We start from the raw sequence: 21,512 nt of genomic DNA, 5'->3' as shown, positions 1-21,512 counted from the left end.
AAGAAACAAAGAATTTAGAGTCTTCACTTTCATTATCTTATTATCTTTTCCTTTATGATTTACTTTCCCTCCATTAATCCCTCCACAAATGCATCGTCAAAACATAGCCTTAAAGAATCTGCAACTGGATATGCTAAAGTCACTGGTCTCAAGTCACTGTCTCATTGGTATAAAAACAGGAAGAATTAGCATAGACAAGAACCTGGAGTAGCAGGAATATATCTTGATTGTAGATCTAACAGGAAAATGTTCTTGGTTTTTACTTAACTCCTAATTTGTTAAAAAAGTCTTGCTAAGTTGGCTGATCACATTAAAGGTAATGAGTGGAATAGTAGTACATGTTGTTAGTTAGGGAACATAGTTAATTCTATGGGGTCTCTCTCTCATTAATCATCCTCTCCCCCATTTTCCTATAAATGTAGATGTAATCGGAGAGTATGTAGAGTATGAATATCAATGAGAAAGAAAAGGCATAGAGCAGAAAAGAGAAACATTGAGTATAATATAATAGGTCCTGAAGATCTACTTTGCTCTTGATAGTTCTTAGAGAAACTATCCTTCTATATATTTGTGTCTATCTCTTAATTTAATTTATGCAATCTTATTTATTTTGCGCTAGTTTTATAATACGTTATCAGCACGAGTCTCTACCCTACTGAGAAAGGTATATGGTTTACATTTCCTGTAACTCACTTGTTCATATGCTCTGCTTACTATATCTTTCTCCTGCGTAATATACGTAAGTAGTATATGCTAAAAAAATAAAAGGGTAGATGAAGTACTTACCAGTTATGAATCCTGAATAATTCTATTTACAATAAAAGAAAAGGAATACCTGAAGTATTCTAATAGTAAATACTTATATATATGAAAAAAGGGGTAGAATACCTGAAGCATTTTGCACAATATGAAAAAAATGAGAATACCGAAAGTATTTTTTGCAACAAAGTGGGTGGGTCTTCAATATTGAATCCACCACACCGCAATGTTATCAATACAGTTCCGTACCGGCCGGTACGTACCGTTTTTGACAGAATCCGGTACCCTACACCTCTAATTCCGTTCCGGCTCAAATACCGGTCGGTACCGGACATACCGATCAGTACCGGCCAATACCGGATAGTACCGGACTACTTTTAAATTTATTTTTTTCTTCAAGTACCGGGCAAATATCGGATGGTATCGGACAAATACCGGATTTTTTTATTTATTTTAAAAAGTGTATATTATACTATAAATTCTTTTAATTAGGAAAATAACACTTATAGAGATCAATCCGAAACGGTACCCGGTATTTGATCGGTACCGGTACGTACCGTACCAGTAGGAAAACCGGTACCCTGACCGGTACGGTATTCAGAACATTGCCACATCGCTTTGAACCCGTGACCTTCTTAAGGGAAACCACGAGTTTAGCCACTCAGCTAACCCTACTGGTTAACCATATACCAGCAAATTTATTTATTTCATCCCCTCTGTTATTTTTGTAGATGAATGTTTAAATTTGTCATCTACATTACTATTTGTTCACCCTTACCAACTTGTCATGGGAAAGGACTGAGCATTTATTTTGCAATTGATAACAAGAAGCACAAACAGTCTTTGGTATAGATTTCGATAGCTTGAGTCAAAATTTAACTAGTAAATTTCCTTCGGATTCTTGTTGTCTGAACATGCATGACTCTTACAAAATATGTATGTATATATATAGAGATAGAATAAATAAATGCATATATACATTGCAAGTCAGTATCTTGAAAAAGACAAAAAGTAGAAGTTGGAATTGAATTGATTTTATAACCCTTGTTTTCTCAAAGTTTTAGTTAAACATGGTTTGTCCCACATCTTTGTTAATGTTATATTCTAACCCTGTAGGTTTAAGTAAATATTATTTTGCTCATATAGGTCTAATCATTATATCATGATCCCTGAGATTATTATTGCATAATATAAGTCAATTAAATTTGGCTCGCTCATTTAATTATCCCTAATTTAGATTCTTATCTAAATTGAAATATCCTATCTCAAACTATGTGGAGAAATCATTACTGAAAAGGATATGCTGAAAAAGACATCATTCATTTTTCACGCCTTAAATATGCTTTTGCAACAGCAATACAAAGAGTGTTCGTATGTACTCATTTAATTTTTTGTATGTTGGTTGCTGAACAAAATAGTAATGAGAAATCACAAGTCTCGTCCAGTTTATTCTATACCATTCCCAGAAGCGAATAGAGCTCATTTTTCAAGTCAGGGACGAGACCGTGGTCATGGACATGGGTATGTGCATGGTAGCCATAACCACCAAGTCCGTGGAGGATATATTCAGATATTAAGTAAGAAACCATATTTTTCCCAGAAGTGGAATAAGTGGATTAGGCCAGGAGTGTCTAAAGAAAAAAGGGAAGAGCTTGAAAAATAAGCCTCCTAAGGATTATGATGACTTTTGCTACAGATGTGGAGCAAAAGGGTATTGGTCACATACCTGTCATAGTTAAGGCATTTAGTGGAACTTTACCAGTCATCTAACAAGGAAAGGGAAAAGAAATTGAAACAAGTTTCACTGGTCAGATTAATAATGATCAATCTGAACTTTTTGAATGATATCTCTGAATATCTCACTGAACCAAATGAAACGAAAAAATGATTTCTATGATAATGAAAATGACTACCTTGAATGATCCCAATAGTTAGATTAAATTGTATTTTCCTATTTATATTGCATGTGATGAATTTGAAAGTATCTCAGGTTGTTTTTATCATTCGATAATAAAATTTTGAGGTGTGCTTTACTCATCTATTTATGGATTTTGAATTTACATTTTTGCATGTAATAGGGGCATTGATACTAACAATGCATTGTAGATAACTTGTGAAGATATTTGTTTGGTAGACAGTTGTACAACACATACCATTCTTCGGGATAACAAATATTTTAAGCAATTGACAAAGATACAAGCAAATGTTAATACAAGATCAGGTTCAGCAAACCTAATTTGGGGCTCTGGAAGAGCGAATATTGTGTTAACAAATGTGACAAATTTAAATATTGACAATGCTTTGTATTCTACTAGATCTAGAAGAAATCTTCTAAGTTTCAAAGATATATGTCGTAATGATTATCATATTGAAACCATCAACAAAGGTCAAGAAGAGTATTTATGTATCACTTTTAATGCCTCTGGCCAAGAGCTAGTATTAGAAAAACTTTCTGCATTCTCTTCTGGGCTATATTATACGACGATTATAACAATTGAATCATATGCGATTATGCACAAGAAGTGCTCTAATCCAAAACTTTTCATGTTATGGCATGATCGCCTTGGGCATCCAGGTTCAATAATGATGCGTTGTATTATCAAAAATTTACATGGGCATCCGTTAAAGAACCAAAAGATTCTTTTGCCCAGCAATTACCCTTGTAATGCTTGTTCACAAGGGAAACTAATAACTAGACCATCTCTCTCTAAAGTCGTTATTGAGTCTCCATCCATTTTACAAAGAGTTCAAGGGGATATTTGTGGTCCAATACACTCATCTTGTGGACCATTTCGCTATTTTATGATTTTAGTTGATGTCTCGACCAGATGCTCACATACTTGTTTATTATCTACACGAAATGTTGCATTTGCTAGATTTCTTGCTCAGATAATCAGATTACGAGCACAATTTTCGGATCATCCAATCAAAGACAATTCGTCTGGACAATGCTGGAGAATTCACATCTCTGGCATTTAATGATTACTGTATGTCAACAGGTATTGATGTTGAACATCATGTTGCACACACACATACCCAGAATGGTTTAGCTTAGTTTTTTATTAAAAGACTTCAACTGATTGCTCGTCCGTTGCTCATGAAAACAAAATTACCAGTCTCTACTTGGGGTCATGCTATTTTACATGCTACTTCTCTAATTCGTGTTAGGCCAACTACATATCACAAATACTCGCCTACACAACTTGTATTTGGTCAACAACCGAATATCTCTCACTTAAGAGTTTTTGGTTGCGCTGTGTATGTACCTATTGCATCTCTCCAACGCACTAAAATGGGTCCTCAACGTAGACTTGATATCTATATAGATTTTGACTCTCTATCTATTATTAGATACCTTAAACCCTTAACAGGTGATCTTTTTAAGGCACGTTTTGAAGATTGTCATTTTGATGAATCAGTGTTCCCACCATTAGGGGGAGATATATCGCAGCCAAAAGCTCGAGGTGAAATTACTTGGAATGCTTCGACATTATCTCATCTTGATCCGCGTACTAATCAATGTGACCTAGAAATTCAAAAGATTATTCATTTGCAAGGTATTGCAAATCAATTACCGGATGTATTCACCGACACAAAGAAGATAACTAAGTCTTATATACCAGTTGCTAACATTCCAACACGCATTGAAGTTCCTGCAGAACAAACCACTGGCATAGTAGGTGATGGAATCTCCTAAAGAGGTCTCTCGAAGAGTTATTTCCTGAAGAGGAACAAGTACCTGAAAGTAATGAGATCTCAATACATTATATGAATACGGGTGAAATATTGGATAGAAACAAAACCGTTGTCAACAATGTATTTTCGTTTAAAGTTGCTCTTGACATTACCAGAAGTAATGAGAACATTACTGGAAGTAATGAAGAAAGTGAACCACAAACTATCGAGGAATGTCGACATAGAAATGATTGGTCGATGTGGAAAGGAGCAATTTAAGTAGAACTAAATTCTCTTGCAAAAAGGGAAGTATTTAGACCTGTAGTCCAAACCCCTGATGGGACATAGCATGTAGGATACAAGTGGGTGTTTGTGCGAAAGGGCAATGAGAAGAATGAAGTTGTGCTCTATAAAACACGACTTGTTGCATAAGGTTTCTCACGGAGACCTGAAATTGATTATGAGGAGACATACTCCCCCGTAATGGATGCAATCACATTTAGATTTTTGATCAGCTTAATAGTCATTGAATGTCTAGATATGCACCTGATGGACGTAGTGACTGCATACTTATATGGATCACTAGATGCTGACATGTACATGAAGGTCCCTGAAGGCTATACTATGCCTGAAGCATACAAATCAAAACCTCGAAGTGTTTATTCTTTTAAGCTACAAAAATCTTTATATGGATTGAAACAATCTGGTCGTATGTGGTATAAACGGCTTAGTGATTATTTGTTAAAAGAAGGATATGAAAATGATCCTATTTGTCCATGTATTTTTACTAATAAATCAAACTCTAGATTTGCGGCTATTGCGGTTTATGTCGATGATTTAAATCTCATTGGAACTTCGGAAGAGCTTATAAAAATCGCAGAATATTTAAAGAAAGAGTTTGAAGTGAAAGATCTTGGCAAAACAAAGTATTGTCTCGCCCTGCAGATTGAGCTTTTGCCAAATGGAATTCTAGTACATCAGTCAACATACACGGAAAAAGTCCTGAAGCAATTTTACATGGATAAGGCACACCCTTTGAGTACGCCAATGATTATTAGATCACTTGATGTGAACAAAGATCCGTTTCGACCTCTAGAAGAGGGAGAATATATACTTGGTCCCGAAGTACCATATATGAGTGCAATCGGTGCACTTATGTACCTAACAAATTGTACAAGACCGAATATTACATTTTCGGTCAATTTGTTTGCTCAATATAGTTCTACTCCAACTCAGAGGCATTGGAAAGGAGTTAAACACATATTACGCTCTCTCCGAGGAATGATTGACTTGGGCTTATTCTATTCTAATGGATCAACAATCACAATTAATCAGATATGCAGATACTGGTTATTTATCAGATCCACATAAAGCCCAATCACAAACAGGATATGTGTTCACTTGCAGTGGTACTACTATTTCATGGCATTCTGTAAAGCAAACGTTGACTGTTACTTCTTCTAATCACTCTAAGATTATCGCAATTCATGAAACAAGTCATGAATGTATTTGGTTGATGTCTATGATTCAACACATTCGGGAAAAATATGGATTGTCTTCAATCAAAGATCATCCAACATTATTATATAAAGATAACACTGCATGTATCACACAGATCAAGGGAGGTTATATCAAAGGAGACAGAACTAAGCACATATCACCAAAATTCTTCTACAGTCACGACCTTCAGAAAAATGGTGATATTGATGTTCGGCAGATACGGTCTAGTGACAATCTGACAGATTTATTCACTAAGGCATTACCAGCCACAACATTCAAGAAGTTGGTAAACAGTATCGGAATGGGTCGACTCAAAGATTTATCTTTCAGCATTGAGGGAGAGTTAATAACTTGAAAATGATTGCACTCTTTTTCCTTAGTCTAAGGTTTTGTCCCACTAGGTTTTCCTTAGCAAAGGTTTTAATGAGGCAATATGAAGACTGAAGTCATATTGCAAGAGATACATGAATGTTGCACTCTTTTTCCTTCATCAAAGGTTTTTCCCACAGGGTTTTCCTTGGCAAGGTTTTAACGAGGCATATTTTAGCATGTGATCATCCAAGGGGGAGTGTTAGAAAAGTCTTGCTAAGTTGGCTGATCACATTAAAGGTAATGAGTGGAATAGTAGTACATGTTGTTAGTTAGGGAACCTAGTTAATTCTATGGGGTCTCTCTCTCATTAATCATCCTCTCCCCCATTTTCCTATAAATGTAGATGTAATCGGAGAGTATGTAGAGTATGAATATCAATGAGAAAGAAAAGCCATAGAGCAGAAAAGAGAAACACTGAGTATAATATAATAGGTCCTGAAGATCTACTTTGTTCTTGATAGTTCCTAGAGAAACTATCCTTCTATATATTTGTGTCCACCTCTTAATTTAGTTTTTGCAATCTTATTTATTTTGCACTAGTTTTATAACATAATTAACATTTTCCTCGTATTATCTTTTCCTGTTTTTTACTTTCCGGCAGATTATTTTTTCACACTTTACTATTGGTCAGTAGTTTGTTTTTGTATTTTATGAACACTAACTTGTATTATTTTTATATATGTATAGGTTATTGGGCAGGCGGAATTTGGGCTAGCCCTCAGTACCACTTGGTGCCTCTGGATATTAGAGTCTGTATAGGATTTAGTAAGAGTGTCCCGTTGTGTAGTCCAGAATACCTTCTGTGGTTTAGGAGTGTCTTGCACTCGAGGGTTGGATGTGGTGAGGCACCTATTCGGGGATGTGCTCGCGAGGAAGAGGTACTTGCTGTGTTGGATGTGGTAGACAAGGCTGTGGGTGATTCTAGACTTGGAGTTGTGGAGTTGCGTGAGGCACTGTAGGAGGTACAGGTCATTCTACAACTGAAAACTGTTATTTTTCATAAGCAAGGTGTTGGGGCTTCAGGCTGAGGGTAGATCTTGGGTTTATGATGTTAGCCAGTCATTGGTTGGCGGACGGAAAAGCTTTCTATCTGTGGATGTTTATGGATGTCGGATATTTGATATTTAGAAATGTTGGGCTATGATGTCCGACATATTTTGACTGTAATGAACTTATTACGGGTCTGGTTTTGAACTTTCATAAAATTGACCTGTAATGCAGTAGACTTGGGAAAACAAATACTCCTACTTGGCAAGTTTGGTTCCTTGTAGAACTAAGGTGGTGTTTGGTAAGTTTTTGTATTCCATTTTCGGTTTTGTTATTTGGAAATCTGAAAGCTATAATCAAAAAGGTGTTTGGTAACTGTTTTGGTTTCCAGGAAAAGGTACTAATCTAGACATTCTCCTTGTTTTGCTATAACTAGTTGTTTTCAGTAGGACTTTCTTTCCCCTGCCCATGAGTATTTTCTAATTCCATACCGATGTATCGTAATTTAGTGTGGGTTTTTGACTTTTTTCTCAAAGCTAAGCTAAAAGCTACTATGTAATATAGTGCTATCTAGTAGAAATGGTCATCAAAATAGTGCTACAATTTTTTAACTTTTTTCGTAAGGACTCACCCTAAATAGAGTTGATAGCACCTAGAGAATTCGAACTCGAAATCTTACTAGTGAGCAAACTCGTAAGTCGTCCTAGGCCTTCACCCCTAGACCAACCCCCTTGGGGGTTAACATCTAGTTGATTATTATTAGTTAGTTAGTTTTTTTAATTAAAAAGATCATATCTTAATAGAACCATGCAAAAGAAGGAAATATCGCCATCAACATTACCTAATCACTACCTATAATGCTAATGTTGCAAAATCATCATGTGCCAAACGAAGGAAATACCATCTATGGTGATATGTATGCACCACATATGATCTTTTGTTTTTCAGAACAATGCAAACGTTTATTTTTGTGTTCTTAAAAAATAATTGAAATTTAATCTATATTTTCGGTAAGTGAATGTCGAAAATATTCAGTAACTAACTGCCGACTATTACTGAAGGAAAAGTAAGTACTAACACTTCGGTAACTAAGAAAACAAGTGTCAATATTGATAACTAGATGTTGAAAATGTGAGCAAAATTCGGTAACTAACTGCCGAATCACCCTAAAAGTGAAATTGAAAAGTCCATTAAAATAAGTTTTCTAGCTCTCTAGATCTGTTTTGGGAATTGACAGTCGACAATTAGTCTATATTTCGGCAAGTGAAAGTAAAAAATATACTTACAATTCGGTATCTAACTGCTGACTATTACTGAATGAAAAGTAGTACTTGTAATTTCGGTATCTAACTGCTAACACTTTGGTAACTAACTGTTGAAAACAAGTGTCAAAATCGGTAACTAGATGTTGGAAATGTGTGCACCATTCGGTAACTAACTGCCGAATTCCAGTAAATAAAACATGGAAAATCATTTTGGTAAATAGCTGTTGAAAACAAGACTATATTTCAGTAACCACATGTTGGAATTGCGTACTAAAATCAGTAATTAACTGCTAAACTAGAGTATAACAGAAATAAGATACATATATTTCGGTAATTGAATGTTGAAATTATGTCTAAATTTCGGTAACTAATTGTCAAGTTGGGTAATTGTTTACGGTGTATAACTACCGAAATTATTTAACTTATTCGGACCTGAAACACCGAATACTTAACTTACTTATCCCTGAAACACCGAAAAACTAGTTTAACAAATTGTAAATTAGGAGGTCGGACTGTGAACGGAAAAAAGTTATCTACTCATGCGGCTTCCAAGATACAATGTCCATCACAACATTTTTCTTCTCAGCCATCATATCATTGCCGATAGAATTTGATTCCATTTCAATTTCGAAATCATAACCTAGAAGTGGGTCATCTTTTTTTTCAATGGAAGGGCTGGAACCTTCCATTGATACAATATTTGGCTCCTCCATTGAGATTGAAATGATGAACAAGCTTGAGAGAAAGGATGAGAGAAGAAAGATGATGGGTTTTGAAGAAAAGAGAAGACGAAGAACAGATGAACCAGTCGACGACTGGTTTTTTTTTTTTTTTTCAAAAGTACTGATGAATTTCAAGGGGGAAGGGGAGGAAGATAATTTAGGGGTTTTGTTCATAAGGGCATATAGGTCATTTCATATACAGGTATAAGGGCAAGTAGGTCATTTCGTATTAGGGGGTCATGTTGTAATTAGTTGGAAAGTTTTAATGGGCTAATGGAGAAAATAAAGGGTTGCGAATAGCAGCATCCCAAATTTTTTGTTTAACAAAAACAACTATTCCCAATGCTTTTAAAACTGAGAAATGCTATTAGCAAGGATCCTTGCAAAGAAGACAGCAAGGAATGATGTGGAAAGTATGTGGGTCCCCCTCTCTTTTGCCCAAAAAATTGAAACCCACTTGCCCTGTGACGGGAAAAAGAGTGGGAAAAGAAAAAAATTAAGTTTTGTGTTTTGAACGACAAACACAATTCTGCCTCCAAAATTTTACTCTTCCACCTTCATTTTCATCTTCTCCGTTCCACTCCCAATCAGTAGAAACACCACCACCGATCGAAGCACCATCACCCGATTGATCACCACCGGACCACCACCACCGAACTAGCACAGACTGCGGCCACCACCACCGGAGCCCCCACAGACGGCGGCCATCGACCACCATCTGCCTTTCTGTATGCTCTATCTCTCTCTCTCATTTTTTGTTTTTGCAGTATTGGCATAAAATTCTAGATTAAGACTAGGGATTAAAAAATTAGGGCTTAAAAGTAGGATCGAGCTCCTCGCTTCAGCAGCTACCGAAACGGATTGATCGGATTTGGCTCTTGTTTTAGTAGACAGATTGCCTACCCCTTCAACTGCAGTTAATGAATCTTTAATTGAGATAGCTTCCTTGGCCGCCAGAGCCCTTCCCCTCCTCTGTACTAACCTTAAGAAGCCAAGGGAGTAATAGGGAAAAGAAGAGAGACGCCACTCCTTCACTGTAGTTCTACTTCTTGCTCTAAAAATGAAGAAAGACTAGTTGGAAATCGCGGGTTGGTCCAACCAAGAAAGGCATGGGAGTGAAGGGGATTAAAAATTAGTTTAGTATTACTTTAAAAAGAGGGATAACATCTGTGGCACTGAGTTCGTCGAGACCACAAGAAATCCATGAAATTGTTGGGATTAAAGTAATACCACACTTGTATTATTACTGTTGTTAAAATTTTGGTTGAGGTCCTTGAGGATAACATAGTGGCTTTAAAAGTAGAGATTAAAAAATTAATTTCGTATTAATTTAAAAATTAGGACTAGGGATTGTAGCTAAATTTCTCCATAACACTGTACATTTGAACTTAAACTTCAATTTTAGTTTGCTGCTCCTTAATTCAATTTGCTAAGAAACCTTGATTGTGTGTGCATTCTTTAGTCATTATACTTCTTATTTGTAGAATCATGGAAATAGAAGATATGAATTTGGAGGAGAATCAGAATCTGGAGGAAAATCAGAATTTGGACATGGTATTGGAACCTAAGGTCGGAACATTATTCAATTTTGAAGATGAAGCCAAGGAATGTTACAGTACTTATGCAAAATCAAGAGGTTTTGGTGTAGTCATAAAATTCTCTAAGAAGCGTGACAATGGGGTAAAGACGAATATATCTTATGGTTGTCATCAAAGTGGAAAGCCTAGGACAATGGCTTTGAATCCCGTTAAGGCCCATCCAACAACAAAAATAGAATGTAAAGCCGGTATGAATATCTCTTTACAAGTTGACGGAAAGTGGATGTTGAATTCAATTGAACAAAATCATAACCATGAAATGGATTCGGAAAAAGTGAAATATCTTAAGTGCTATCGAAATATCCCACCACATGCGATGAGGGCAATTGAATTGAACACGGCAGCCGGAATCACATTAAACAAAATCATTGCCTCATGTGAGATCGAGGCAGGGGGGCCTAATAATCTGATGTGGACAAATAAAAATGCAAGGAATCACAAGGATAAACAAAGGCGTTTACAGCTCAAAGAAGGGGATGCCGAAGCAATGCATAAGTACTTTGTCAGAATGCAAAAAGACAATGGTGACTTCTTTTATGTCATTGATCATGATGAAGATTATCGATTACAGCATGTCTTTTGGGCCGATGCTAGGAGTACGGAGTTATACAAAGAATTTGGTGAGGTGGTCACCTTTGACACCACTTACCTTATTAACAAGCACAATATGCCTTTTGCACCATTTTATAGGGGTTAACCATCATGGACAATTGATTTTGTTTGGATGTGGTTTGATATCATAGGAGGACACGGCTTCATTTGTATAGTTGTTTAAGTCTTTTCTTTCTTGCATGTTAGATTCCCACCGTAATGCCATCATTACAGACCAATGTAGGGCCATGCAAAACGCGATAAGTCAAGTTTTTCCAAATGCACGTCATCGTCGGTGTTTGTGGCATATCATGAATAAAGTTCCTGACAAATTTAAGAGTTACGACCAGTATAAGCCGATTAAAACATCCCTCAAGAGTGTTGTATATGATTCCTTGAATCCAAAGGAGTTTGAACAAAATTAAGCAAATCTCATCAACCAATTTAATCTACAGAGCAATGATTGGCTAGCTGGATTGTACGAGGAAAGGCACCAATGGGTACCTGCATTTCTTAATGATATCTTTTGGGCGGATGTCATCAACCCAACGAAGTGAGAGCATGAATTCCTACTTTGACGGCTACATCCATTCCAATACCACCTTGAAGGAATTTGTGGAACAATATGACAATGCCTTGCATAAGAAGGTGCAAAAAGAAGAAGAGGCAAATGCTTGTTCCTTAAATGTTCAAATTCAGAATGTGTCCCCTTACAAGTTTGAGAACCAATTTCAGCAAGTATACACAATTGCGAAATGCAAGGAATTCCGAGACCAAGTAACCTTCAAGATTGGGTGCAATTTGACTATTAGACCAGTAGAAAATGGTATTTCAGAATTTCACATTGAACAAGACATTCTAGTTGGAAAGAAAAAAGATAGATGTAAAACTCGTGCTTTTCTTGTTCATTTTAATGAGAAGTCAAGAGAAACTAATTGCAATTGTCGATTGTTCGAGAGTAAGGGGATGGTGTGCACGCATATGATTTCGGTTTGGTCAAAAAAGAAGCTTGAAGTTATGCCTGATAAATACATTCTACGACGATGGAGCAAAAACTTGGCGAGGAGTCACACAAAAATTAAGGTCAGTTATGTTAATTGGAATAGCAAGCCTGAATTCGCTCGCTATGACAGTTTGTTGAAGTTATTCAATGAGGTCGCTGATAAGGCCATGTATTCCATTGCGAAGACTCATAGGATGGCGGATAGGTTGCGAGAAATTAAAGCGGAGAATGACTTAGACGATGAGAAATGTGTAAGTAATATGTCTACGGTTGGAGATGCACAAATTGATATGGAATGTTTCCAAGATAAATCAATTACCCTGGGCGATCCAAGTAAAGGTCCTCGAAGAGGGCGACCACCGACTAAGAGGAAGCAATCTATGACTGAACAAATTATTAAGAAGAATGTGAAATCAAACAAAAGGGTCCAATGTAGTCGCGCCAATGCAAAGAGTATACCGGGTATACCAATCATTATACATTCCTTTCAATGTTTATTTATTCGTAATTATGTTGATTGGTTTGTAGGATTTGGCATTTGACTTTATTCTGCTTTAGGATGTGGAAGTCTACACTCATGCTACGGGGTTTGACGGGAATATCACACAAGAGGGTGGAACCATTACTGTAAATATGACTTCATTTGTACTACATCGAGTCTTTTCAAATTTTGCATTTTTTCCTTGTTACTATAATTTTAATCGGTTATGATTTCAGCCATCTCAGGGAAGTGTAGGATATCTTGGTACATGGAGCTATGACCTTAATGAATCTTCATTTTGATTGGGGACTTGATTATAGTAAGTTTAGCTCTAAGTTCGACAAGGACACACTCTCTCTCTGTTTTGATTTGACTTAGTTTGTTCTTTGCTTTCTTTTTTCTGTGCATGTTGAGAACTTCAAGGTTGGAATGATACTTTTGAGATACTACTGATGCAGTGATGTTGCTTTTTGATGGAATGATTCTATTTTTTGGTGCCTCATTCCCATGCCTTGAGATACTACTGATGTTGCTGCTTTTTGAAGGAATGATGCTAGTTTTTGGTGCCTCATTCCCATGCTTTGAGATACTACTGAAGTTGCTGCTTTTTGATGGAATGATGCTGGTTTTTGGTGCCTCATTCCCATGCTTTGCTTCCATTCCCATGTCCTTCTAAGGAGGCGAGGAGTTGGAGATTTTTAGTTTACTTGTATATTATGTTAGTTGTGAAGGAAAACCTTGCAATGAATTTGTGAATGCTTCTATATCAGAACTGCAATTTTTTGTACATGTAATTGCAGTTTTTTCTATGCTTGAAATTCAGCTTCCATTCTCATGTATTTGTCCCATGCTTTGGTACATTTCATAAGTTTAGTCGACACCTGTGTCGTGTCGTGTCCTATTGAGTTTTTGGCACATACTGTGAGTATCCACATCCGTGTCGTGTCCGTATCTTTGTCGTGTCGGGCCTTTTATGTTGTCTTTTGTTGCTATGAATGTGTGTCCCGTCGTGTCCCATGCTTTGGTTCTTGTTGTTGCTATCAACACAAATGTACATATTTCAATTTCCAATCTGCAACAGCACAGTGAGAAACATGGACTTAAGCTTTCTCCTATGCTCTTCAAAAAAAGAGAAAAAAGAAGAAAAGAGAGAAGGATTTCTCCTATGCTTGCATGCTTGGGACCCCGAATTTAAGGCAAACCATCCATGATTCCCAATGTGCACATCATAAATTACAAACTCATTCATTCAACGACTTGGCACCCACAAGGCCATCAAGATTAATGTTATTTTTGAAAAACATGGCAACTCAAGAAGTGAAGCCCAGAAAATGTGTAGCAAGCAAACAGGGAAAAAAAATTTGACATGTTTCCTTGCTTTATGGCCTAGCCTAACGGCTTACGTCTCAAACTGACAACAGCAGCAACAAACATCAGTAACAATAGTGTATATCAACCCACGCCAGGCATTTGTCATCCTAAATTACCATTCACGATCGAATTTAAAAAATAAACCCACACCGGGCCATTCTCAATCAAGCCATACATTGATATTCCAAAAAAAACATACTATAACGTGACATTCCAACTACTTAAGCTACAAATTTAAGCACAATAAACAGAATCGCGACACCAATACAACACCAAGGAAAAAAGCCATCTAGGTACACCGATTGCCTTCCATCTTGTAGCCAGAAACGCCTTCCATCTTGTAGCCAGAAACTTTAAAGGCGCGAGCAACTTGTTCAAACAGTTGAGAGAATGTTTGGCAATCTCCTAGCACCATTGCATCCTTAATGGGTCCATGCAGGATATTGATAACCATCTGTACTGTATCTTCCTCATTTTATGTTCCATTTTGCTTTAGCTGAAAAATGCCTCCATCAGTTAACAAATGTAATGAATTCAAAACCGGGCTGCAATTTTTCATTCACCAGATCACAGAGATTGGGGGAACCTTGCATTTTTTCATTCAGCTATGAACTGGGCTTTGTGCCCGTGGCACATGTTCATCCTTTTGATCTAAAACCACAGTAAAGGTCCATCTGCAAAATCTCAGTCAAAACATCACAACAACACAGTTTTGTTCTTCAAAATACATAAAAATCAAACTCTATTACCAACTGAATCACTTCAAACTTCTAACATTATCAAAAATATTAAAACCCACCAGCTTTGTTTGTGAAAGTCCAGCGGTACGTGTTCACGTACTTCCGAACATCGTCTTCCTTGGAGAGGTTGAAGAGTTTATAGACTTTTGATGCCCTCTTAGGACCCTTCATCCTTGGCTTCTTAGTGTCAGTTAGGCTGGGAAGTTCACTCTCACCTTTCTTCACAATAACCAAGTTTAGAATAGAATGGTCTGGGCTCACAATGCACCCACAAACAGACTTCCTTCTCCTCTCTCAGGTGCACCTTCAATGTCCACGAAAGCACGGAGTCCTTGCCCAATCAAAATTAAGATGTTTCAGATCAGTATCCTGTAGCAAATTCAAAATATCCTTCATTAAAAATCACGGTGCACCAAAACAACTGTGACCAGCTAGAAGATACACTCAAGAGAATATTAATCCCACCTCTTTGGAGCAAGAGACGGGCCGACCAGTTGTTAACATTCCCTGTTTCATGGGAAGTCCTTGCTTGTCATATCCTCCCATAATCTTGCAAACATAGCCCTTAAACTCCTATTAAACCAAAGAAAAGGCCTTGAGGTAATTGTTAAAACTCGGAGTAAAATTCACAGACAGATGCAGGAGTGCAAGTGCAAACCTCTCCAAGAGCATCTCCACTAACCTCTTGTGAGAGCTTCCTGTCATAAAAAGCTTGGCTATGCATTTAAATCAAAAGAGAGAAAATAAAAAGCCAATCACTTTTGCATAAGGGAATGGAAAGGTTCAGTCTAACATAATGCAATTTGAATTAAAATCTGAGAAGGAAAAATGGAAATTTTTTTTTTGCCATCAACATGGATAAGGGAAAAATTTCATCTTACACATGTTACAAGTATTCATCTTCCTCTGTATTGCCTCACCTTTTACAAAATCTTATAGAAAGAAGAGTAAAAGATAGTAATACAGTTCACAAAACACTACTATTCAAAGAAAAGCATCAAGGAAAGAGAAGTAATAAAATTACTGAGAGAGAAGCAACAAAATTAGAGCTTCGACAGAAAAGAGAAACAACAAAATTAGGGCTTCGAAATTGCAGACCCATACCAGCGAGGTGGTGGTGGTGCAGGCGGGCGGTGTGTGTGGGGGCTCCGGTGGTGGTGGTGCGGCATCCGTGTGGCTCCGGTGGTAGTCGATCGGTGGTAGAGAGGGGCGGCGTAATGGTGGGGCTCCGGTGGTGGTGAATCGGTAGAGAGAGAAGGGGGAGTTCGAGGAGAGTAGAAGAGAGAGATTTTGGTTCGTGTGTGAGATGGAGAAGAGAGAGAGTATATCAGATTCAAAATTTTTGGAAATTTTGAATTTGGGAATTTTCAAAAAAAATTTTGCGGAGAGAAAGTGAAGGAGTGGGACCCCTAACTTTCCACATCATTCCTTGTTGTCTTCTTTGCAAGGATCCTTTCTAATAGCATTTCTGTTTAAAACGCAGGTAATTACCTCGCCGGCGAAGCCATCAATTATCAATGGTTGTGGGAAGACTTTTACCTCCTGGAAAAATGCCGGATATTATTACCGGCAATTATTTATCGCTAAAAAAGTATTCCCAACCATTGGTTTTGCCAGCGTTTTTTTCCTACTGTTCCTGGCGTTTTGCAAAGCAAAAATGATATCCACACAACACCAAACATAATCTCTTACATACATGTGGACTACACACAAACTACTATGTGTGGGCCCTACATGTATGTGAGAGGTTGCGTAATTTGTTGTGTGAGTGGCATTGTTGCACGCTGTATGAGCTAGGAACATTGTGACCAATTTTCACTAAATATACCTCGACTTTCAAATGTGCCCAATTTCAATCAGAATTTCGCACTATACACCCCATCAACAACGGATGAGTGAACTCAGTCATTCTACTATCTGATTGGGTTTGAATGGGGTGATAGTTTTTACTTTGAGATATATCACTGTTTCAACCAAATACGGACGATTATAAATTTAACTCACTAAAAAAGTACAAATAGTATCACTACAAAAATTTTCATAAACTAGTTCTCTGTGTCATTTATTGCATAAACTCCCTCTTCTGGTTTTTTATTTTATTATATATATATATATATATATATATATATATATATGTGTGTGTGTGTGTGTGTGTGATACTATAAGATTTGTAGCAACTAGGGCACAATATGTAACGAAAATCAACCAAATGAGTGTTAACTGTCAGAAAGAGGGCAAAGTTGACCTCATCTTTATAGAAGTGAGGAAAATCCATCTTTTTCTGCAATTACACTCAATACAAAAGCAGAACCAAACCTCTCTCTGAGAAATGAAAAACCAGGGGAGAGGAGAAGAAAAAGGGAAAAATGGTAACAATAAATATCCATATTTTGATGATAAATCTGTTAAACATCATAGCAAAATCGTGAGCAATTCCCATACCGATTCCAACAAGAAAATGCTAAAGAAATGTTATATGCTGCTTAATTCTCAAGAACAAGATGCCAAAATTGAATTCCATTCACACAAAACGAAAATGAATTATTCAATTTTTAATTAACAAGTTTCTCAAACTAGGTTTCTTCCATGTTAAAATATGGATTTCTATTAAATTGTTACCATTTATAATCTCTGCCTTTTCTTTTCTTCTTTTCTCCCATGTTTTTTTTTTCCCCGGGAGAGATATTGGGTCCTGCATGCATGTTGTGTGTAATTGGAAAACTCAAGGATGGGTTTCCTCCACTAATATGAAGATAAGGCTCAAGAAGAGTAGGGTCTCCGCTTCGGTCAGCAGAAGAGCCTTAACTTTTCATTATAGTATTAGTAAAGTGCTAACGCCCAATCTATTCATTTGTCTGGGAAGCAGGGGTGTGCAAAAAACCCATGGCCCGACCCGACCCGACCCGACCCGAAGGGTTTCGGGTGGGGTCGAACATGTGATTCGGTCGGGTACGGGTCCATTTTTTTTTGAAAAAAATCAGTTTTTGGTTTGGGGTACTGTTTTTCTTATCTGACCCGACCCGACCAAAAGACGACCAATTCATATAGGTTACTTCGGTTTTGGTCGGACCCGACCCGACTAATAAAATCGGGCACGCGGACGATTATTCTCACTCGTTCTGTTTGGGTTTGGGACCAAAAAAATCGATACCCGACCAGCCGGGTCGGGTTCAGGGCCGAACCCGACCCGTCTGACCGTGCACAGCCCTACTGGGAAGTGAAGCCCCTCAAGTTGGACTGGTGCGAGACTCAAAAGCTTTCTGGATTCCCGCGAGACGAGCTAGCGTACGCCTTTTATTCCTGAAGATATTACCAAAAATATTTTGGAAGATAAGAGGTTAATTATGCCATCCGTTTGTCACTCCACACGGACATGAAGCTCACCTGAAATCCTTCTATCCATTTCGTGGGCGGCCGCTAAAAATTGTCCTCAACTGCACTAAATCTCTCTCTTATAATAAGAACCAAGCAGACAAAATTGAAAGATGATGGAACAAGTAAACAAATTTTCCATAGTTTAGAGAATAAAAGTGTTAAAACCTTTTTTTTTTTGGGCGATCTTACACCCTTTGGACATGGTACTCTTTGGATGGAGTAATTTCATGAGAAAAAAGAAGAAAGAAAATATTGTGGTTTTTAGTCAAATCACTTATTTTTTGATCAAGAGTCAAATCACTCATTTGAATCGAATATTTTGGTGAGAAATGAAAAAAAAGTACCAAAAGAAAATATTTTAATTAACCCATTTTCTCTCTCACTAAAAATGGTGACATTTGGTGGGCAAGATTTTCCTTTCTTATCCCGCCCTTTTTCACCATCAAAGGGGGAGGGAAATGGTGTGGTTCGAAAACGAGAGAGAGAGAGAGAGAGAGAGAGAGAGAGAGAGGAGCAGAGGAGTGAGAAGATGGCTCAAATTGGTTCCTTTTCTTTTGGCAGTCCCATGGAAGCTGCTAATTTCGGAAAAGGTAATCTTTTTCTGCCCCCCTCCATCATCACAGCATCATCCATCGTGTTCCCTTCAAAAAGAAAAACACCAACAACAGCGCTATGTGGGCCGCATTAGTCTCCGAGCAGCTAAATGGGTACTCGATCGGATCCCCCAAATGCCACTCCATGAAATTCGTAAAGCTTTATCGATCTATGCGGCAACGGGTAGGTACAGCGCGGCTATCTCTCATTTCAACGAGTTGCAGTCGGGAGGCACTCATCACCTAGTTCTTGTTACCTTCAACACTGCAATTAAATGCGCGCTACTGTCGCGCGAATCAGGTTGGTTTTGGGTTCTCTATTTTAGGGTGCCTCTTCAAATGTGGTTATACGCTTGGTGTTAGGATGTCACGACCCAAATCCAGTAGATTTGAATATCGCGACCGGTCAGTGAGTCCGTCTCATCAAAGACCTTTATTGCTCTTCTTCTTCTTTTTTAAATAGAAATAAACTTAACATTTGTGGAAGCGATCCATAAAAATAAAAGTCACTAGATTTTCTTAAATAACAGAAACATGAGCTACATTTTGTCCTTTTCCCTTCCACTATATAACCGCAACATAGGCCCAACCTTCTACTATTTCGGATTACCTGAAAAGGAAAGGTTTCAACAACATAAGCCACTGCTTGTGTAAGATTATGAATTATCGGAGTTACACGACCTACCATGGAATTTTTAAAATCCTTTTTATCAGAGAAAAACAGAAATCATAACTTCAGTTTTTCATGGCTTGAACTGTAACCAATACCATAACTTCAGCTTTTTATGGTTTGAGTTGTAACCAAAACATTTCTGTGTATAACATAACATATCATAGCATAATAATATGATATCATTCAACGATTACCGTCGGTACTGAGGGAGCGACCCCCAATGCGCATAACATGAATTTATCAATTCAATTGGACACCCGGCTGTGCCCCTTTCCATTCCGCCCTTATTACACCGTTTCCACTAGTATCTTTAACGTTCCCTAGGTTCAGGGACATCGTTCGGATGTATCGGTAATACTTTTTCCATAATCTGTTCAAAATATCATAATTCCATAGTATATTTGCTACAAAAGAATTCGAGTGTTAAATAACCATACTTTAGTAAGCCAAAAATATAACTTTTATGAAAAATTTCATGTAACAGGGATAATTCATAACTCACCTTTCTGCATCCGAATTTTACCGTGTCGAATCGGGTCCTAGAACAGTACATAAACAATTAGAAATACTAAAATTGAGGTTGAGTTATTAACTCCAAACGAGAACTTCATCATAAATTCTGTTGATTCCTATGTGGCATGAGAAGTGCGTGCATACATGAAACTTTCTTTTGTTCGTGGTTACTTGTACTAATTCATCAATTTGAGCAACGTAAAACTAATATTTCATATCGTGTCTACGTGGTGGTAATGAAGTAGGGTTCCATGCTTGGTGTATGTTTGTGAAAAACAACTCTGGCATGTGTACGCCCGTGTTCCGTGATTCTCTCGACTAATTTTATTTTAATAGATCTAGCCAGAATCGGTGTTCTAATGGGGTATCTCAACCCAAGCCTAAGATTCGAGCTTGAGTTCGGTCCGGCTACAAAACGAGTAAAGTCGAGCCACAAGTTGTGTGAGCAACTCGGTCTTGCTTCCAGCCCTAGACCAAATCCAGTCATAATTTTAAAGGATGAACCATGTATGATTAATTTTGCAAATCTATGAGTCGATTCGACTCCGAATTAAGCTAATCCTACAAAATCATTTATTGAAGGCCATTGCTGACCATCCTTCCGTTTCTATATTTTGTGAATTTAAAGGGGAACATAAAAAGTGAGTGCAAGTGTGTGAGTGTGTGCTGCTGGCAGAGAAAGAAATACTAACCTCCAAATTTTCTTTTTCTTCTCTCCCGTTGTCCGCTTAATTCCCTTCTCCCGTTGTCCTCATAATTTTAAAGGATGAACCATGTATGATTAATTTTGCAAATCTATGAGTCGATTCGACTCCGAATTAAGCTGATCCTACAAAATCATTTATTGAAGGCCATTGCTGACCATCCTTCCGTTTCTATATTCTGTGAATTTAAAGGGGAACATAAAAAGTGAGTGCAAGTGTGTGCTGCTAGCAGAGAAAAAAATACTAACCTCCAAATTTTCTTTTTCTTCTCTCCCGTTGTCCTCTTAATTCCCTTCTCCTTCTTTCCCTCCCCCCCCGCTCTCTCTCTCTCTCTCTCTCTCTCTCTCTCTCTTTTTCTCTCTCTGTGAGGTTGTGTTGTACGTGGAGGGTCAAGAGGAAGGAAAGTCTATTTATAGAAGGCTTTTGATCATATCTAATGTGAATTTAGAATACTCTAGGAATATCTAATAAAATCTAACAAAATCTAAAATAATCTTATAAAATCTAAACATAATTAATAGAATCTAGGGGTATCTTCCAAAATCTAGAATAATCTTTTAATTAGGGATTTCTATCCGATTCGCCCTATA

At 37.4% G+C, this 21,512-nt stretch overlaps 2 protein-coding genes across 2 annotated transcripts; both read left to right on the top strand.

Moving 5' to 3' along the window:
• Positions 1–10,768: 10,768 nt before the first annotated feature.
• LOC131298676 (protein FAR-RED IMPAIRED RESPONSE 1-like) lies at positions 10,769–11,894 on the top strand. Its single transcript, XM_058324151.1, has 2 exons — positions 10,769–11,570; positions 11,677–11,894. The coding sequence occupies exons 1-2, from the start codon at positions 10,769–10,771 to the stop codon at positions 11,892–11,894; spliced, it is 1,020 nt and encodes a 339-aa protein (XP_058180134.1).
• Positions 11,895–12,030: 136 nt separating this feature from the next.
• LOC131298675 (protein FAR1-RELATED SEQUENCE 1-like) lies at positions 12,031–13,255 on the top strand. Its single transcript, XM_058324149.1, has 3 exons — positions 12,031–12,879; positions 13,031–13,099; positions 13,190–13,255. The coding sequence occupies exons 1-3, from the start codon at positions 12,031–12,033 to the stop codon at positions 13,253–13,255; spliced, it is 984 nt and encodes a 327-aa protein (XP_058180132.1).
• Positions 13,256–21,512: the final 8,257 nt, after the last annotated feature.

The sequence above is a fragment of the Rhododendron vialii genome, chromosome 8a (assembly GCF_030253575.1).
Source record: "Rhododendron vialii isolate Sample 1 chromosome 8a, ASM3025357v1".
Lineage (NCBI taxonomy): Eukaryota > Viridiplantae > Streptophyta > Magnoliopsida > Ericales > Ericaceae > Rhododendron > Rhododendron vialii.
The sequence above is the reverse complement of the archived record's forward strand: the minus strand, read 5'-3'. Positions and strand labels throughout refer to the sequence as shown.

What these genes read in the sequence shown, in the direction of transcription:
- LOC131298675 (XM_058324149.1), top strand. Translation starts at nt 12,031, where the DNA reads ATGAATTCCTACTTTGACGGCTACATCCATTCCAATACCACCTTGAAG. An exon ending in AACAAATTATTAAGAAGAAT is followed by an intron (nt 12,880 to 13,030) that starts GTGAAATCAAAC and finishes ATTCTGCTTTAG; the next exon opens with GATGTGGAAGTCTACACTCA. An exon ending in AAGAGGGTGGAACCATTACT is followed by an intron (nt 13,100 to 13,189) that starts GTAAATATGACT and finishes TTATGATTTCAG; the next exon opens with CCATCTCAGGGAAGTGTAGG.
- LOC131298676 (XM_058324151.1), top strand. Translation starts at nt 10,769, where the DNA reads ATGGAAATAGAAGATATGAATTTGGAGGAGAATCAGAATCTGGAGGAA. An exon ending in TTTTGCACCATTTTATAGGG is followed by an intron (nt 11,571 to 11,676) that starts GTTAACCATCAT and finishes CTTGCATGTTAG; the next exon opens with ATTCCCACCGTAATGCCATC.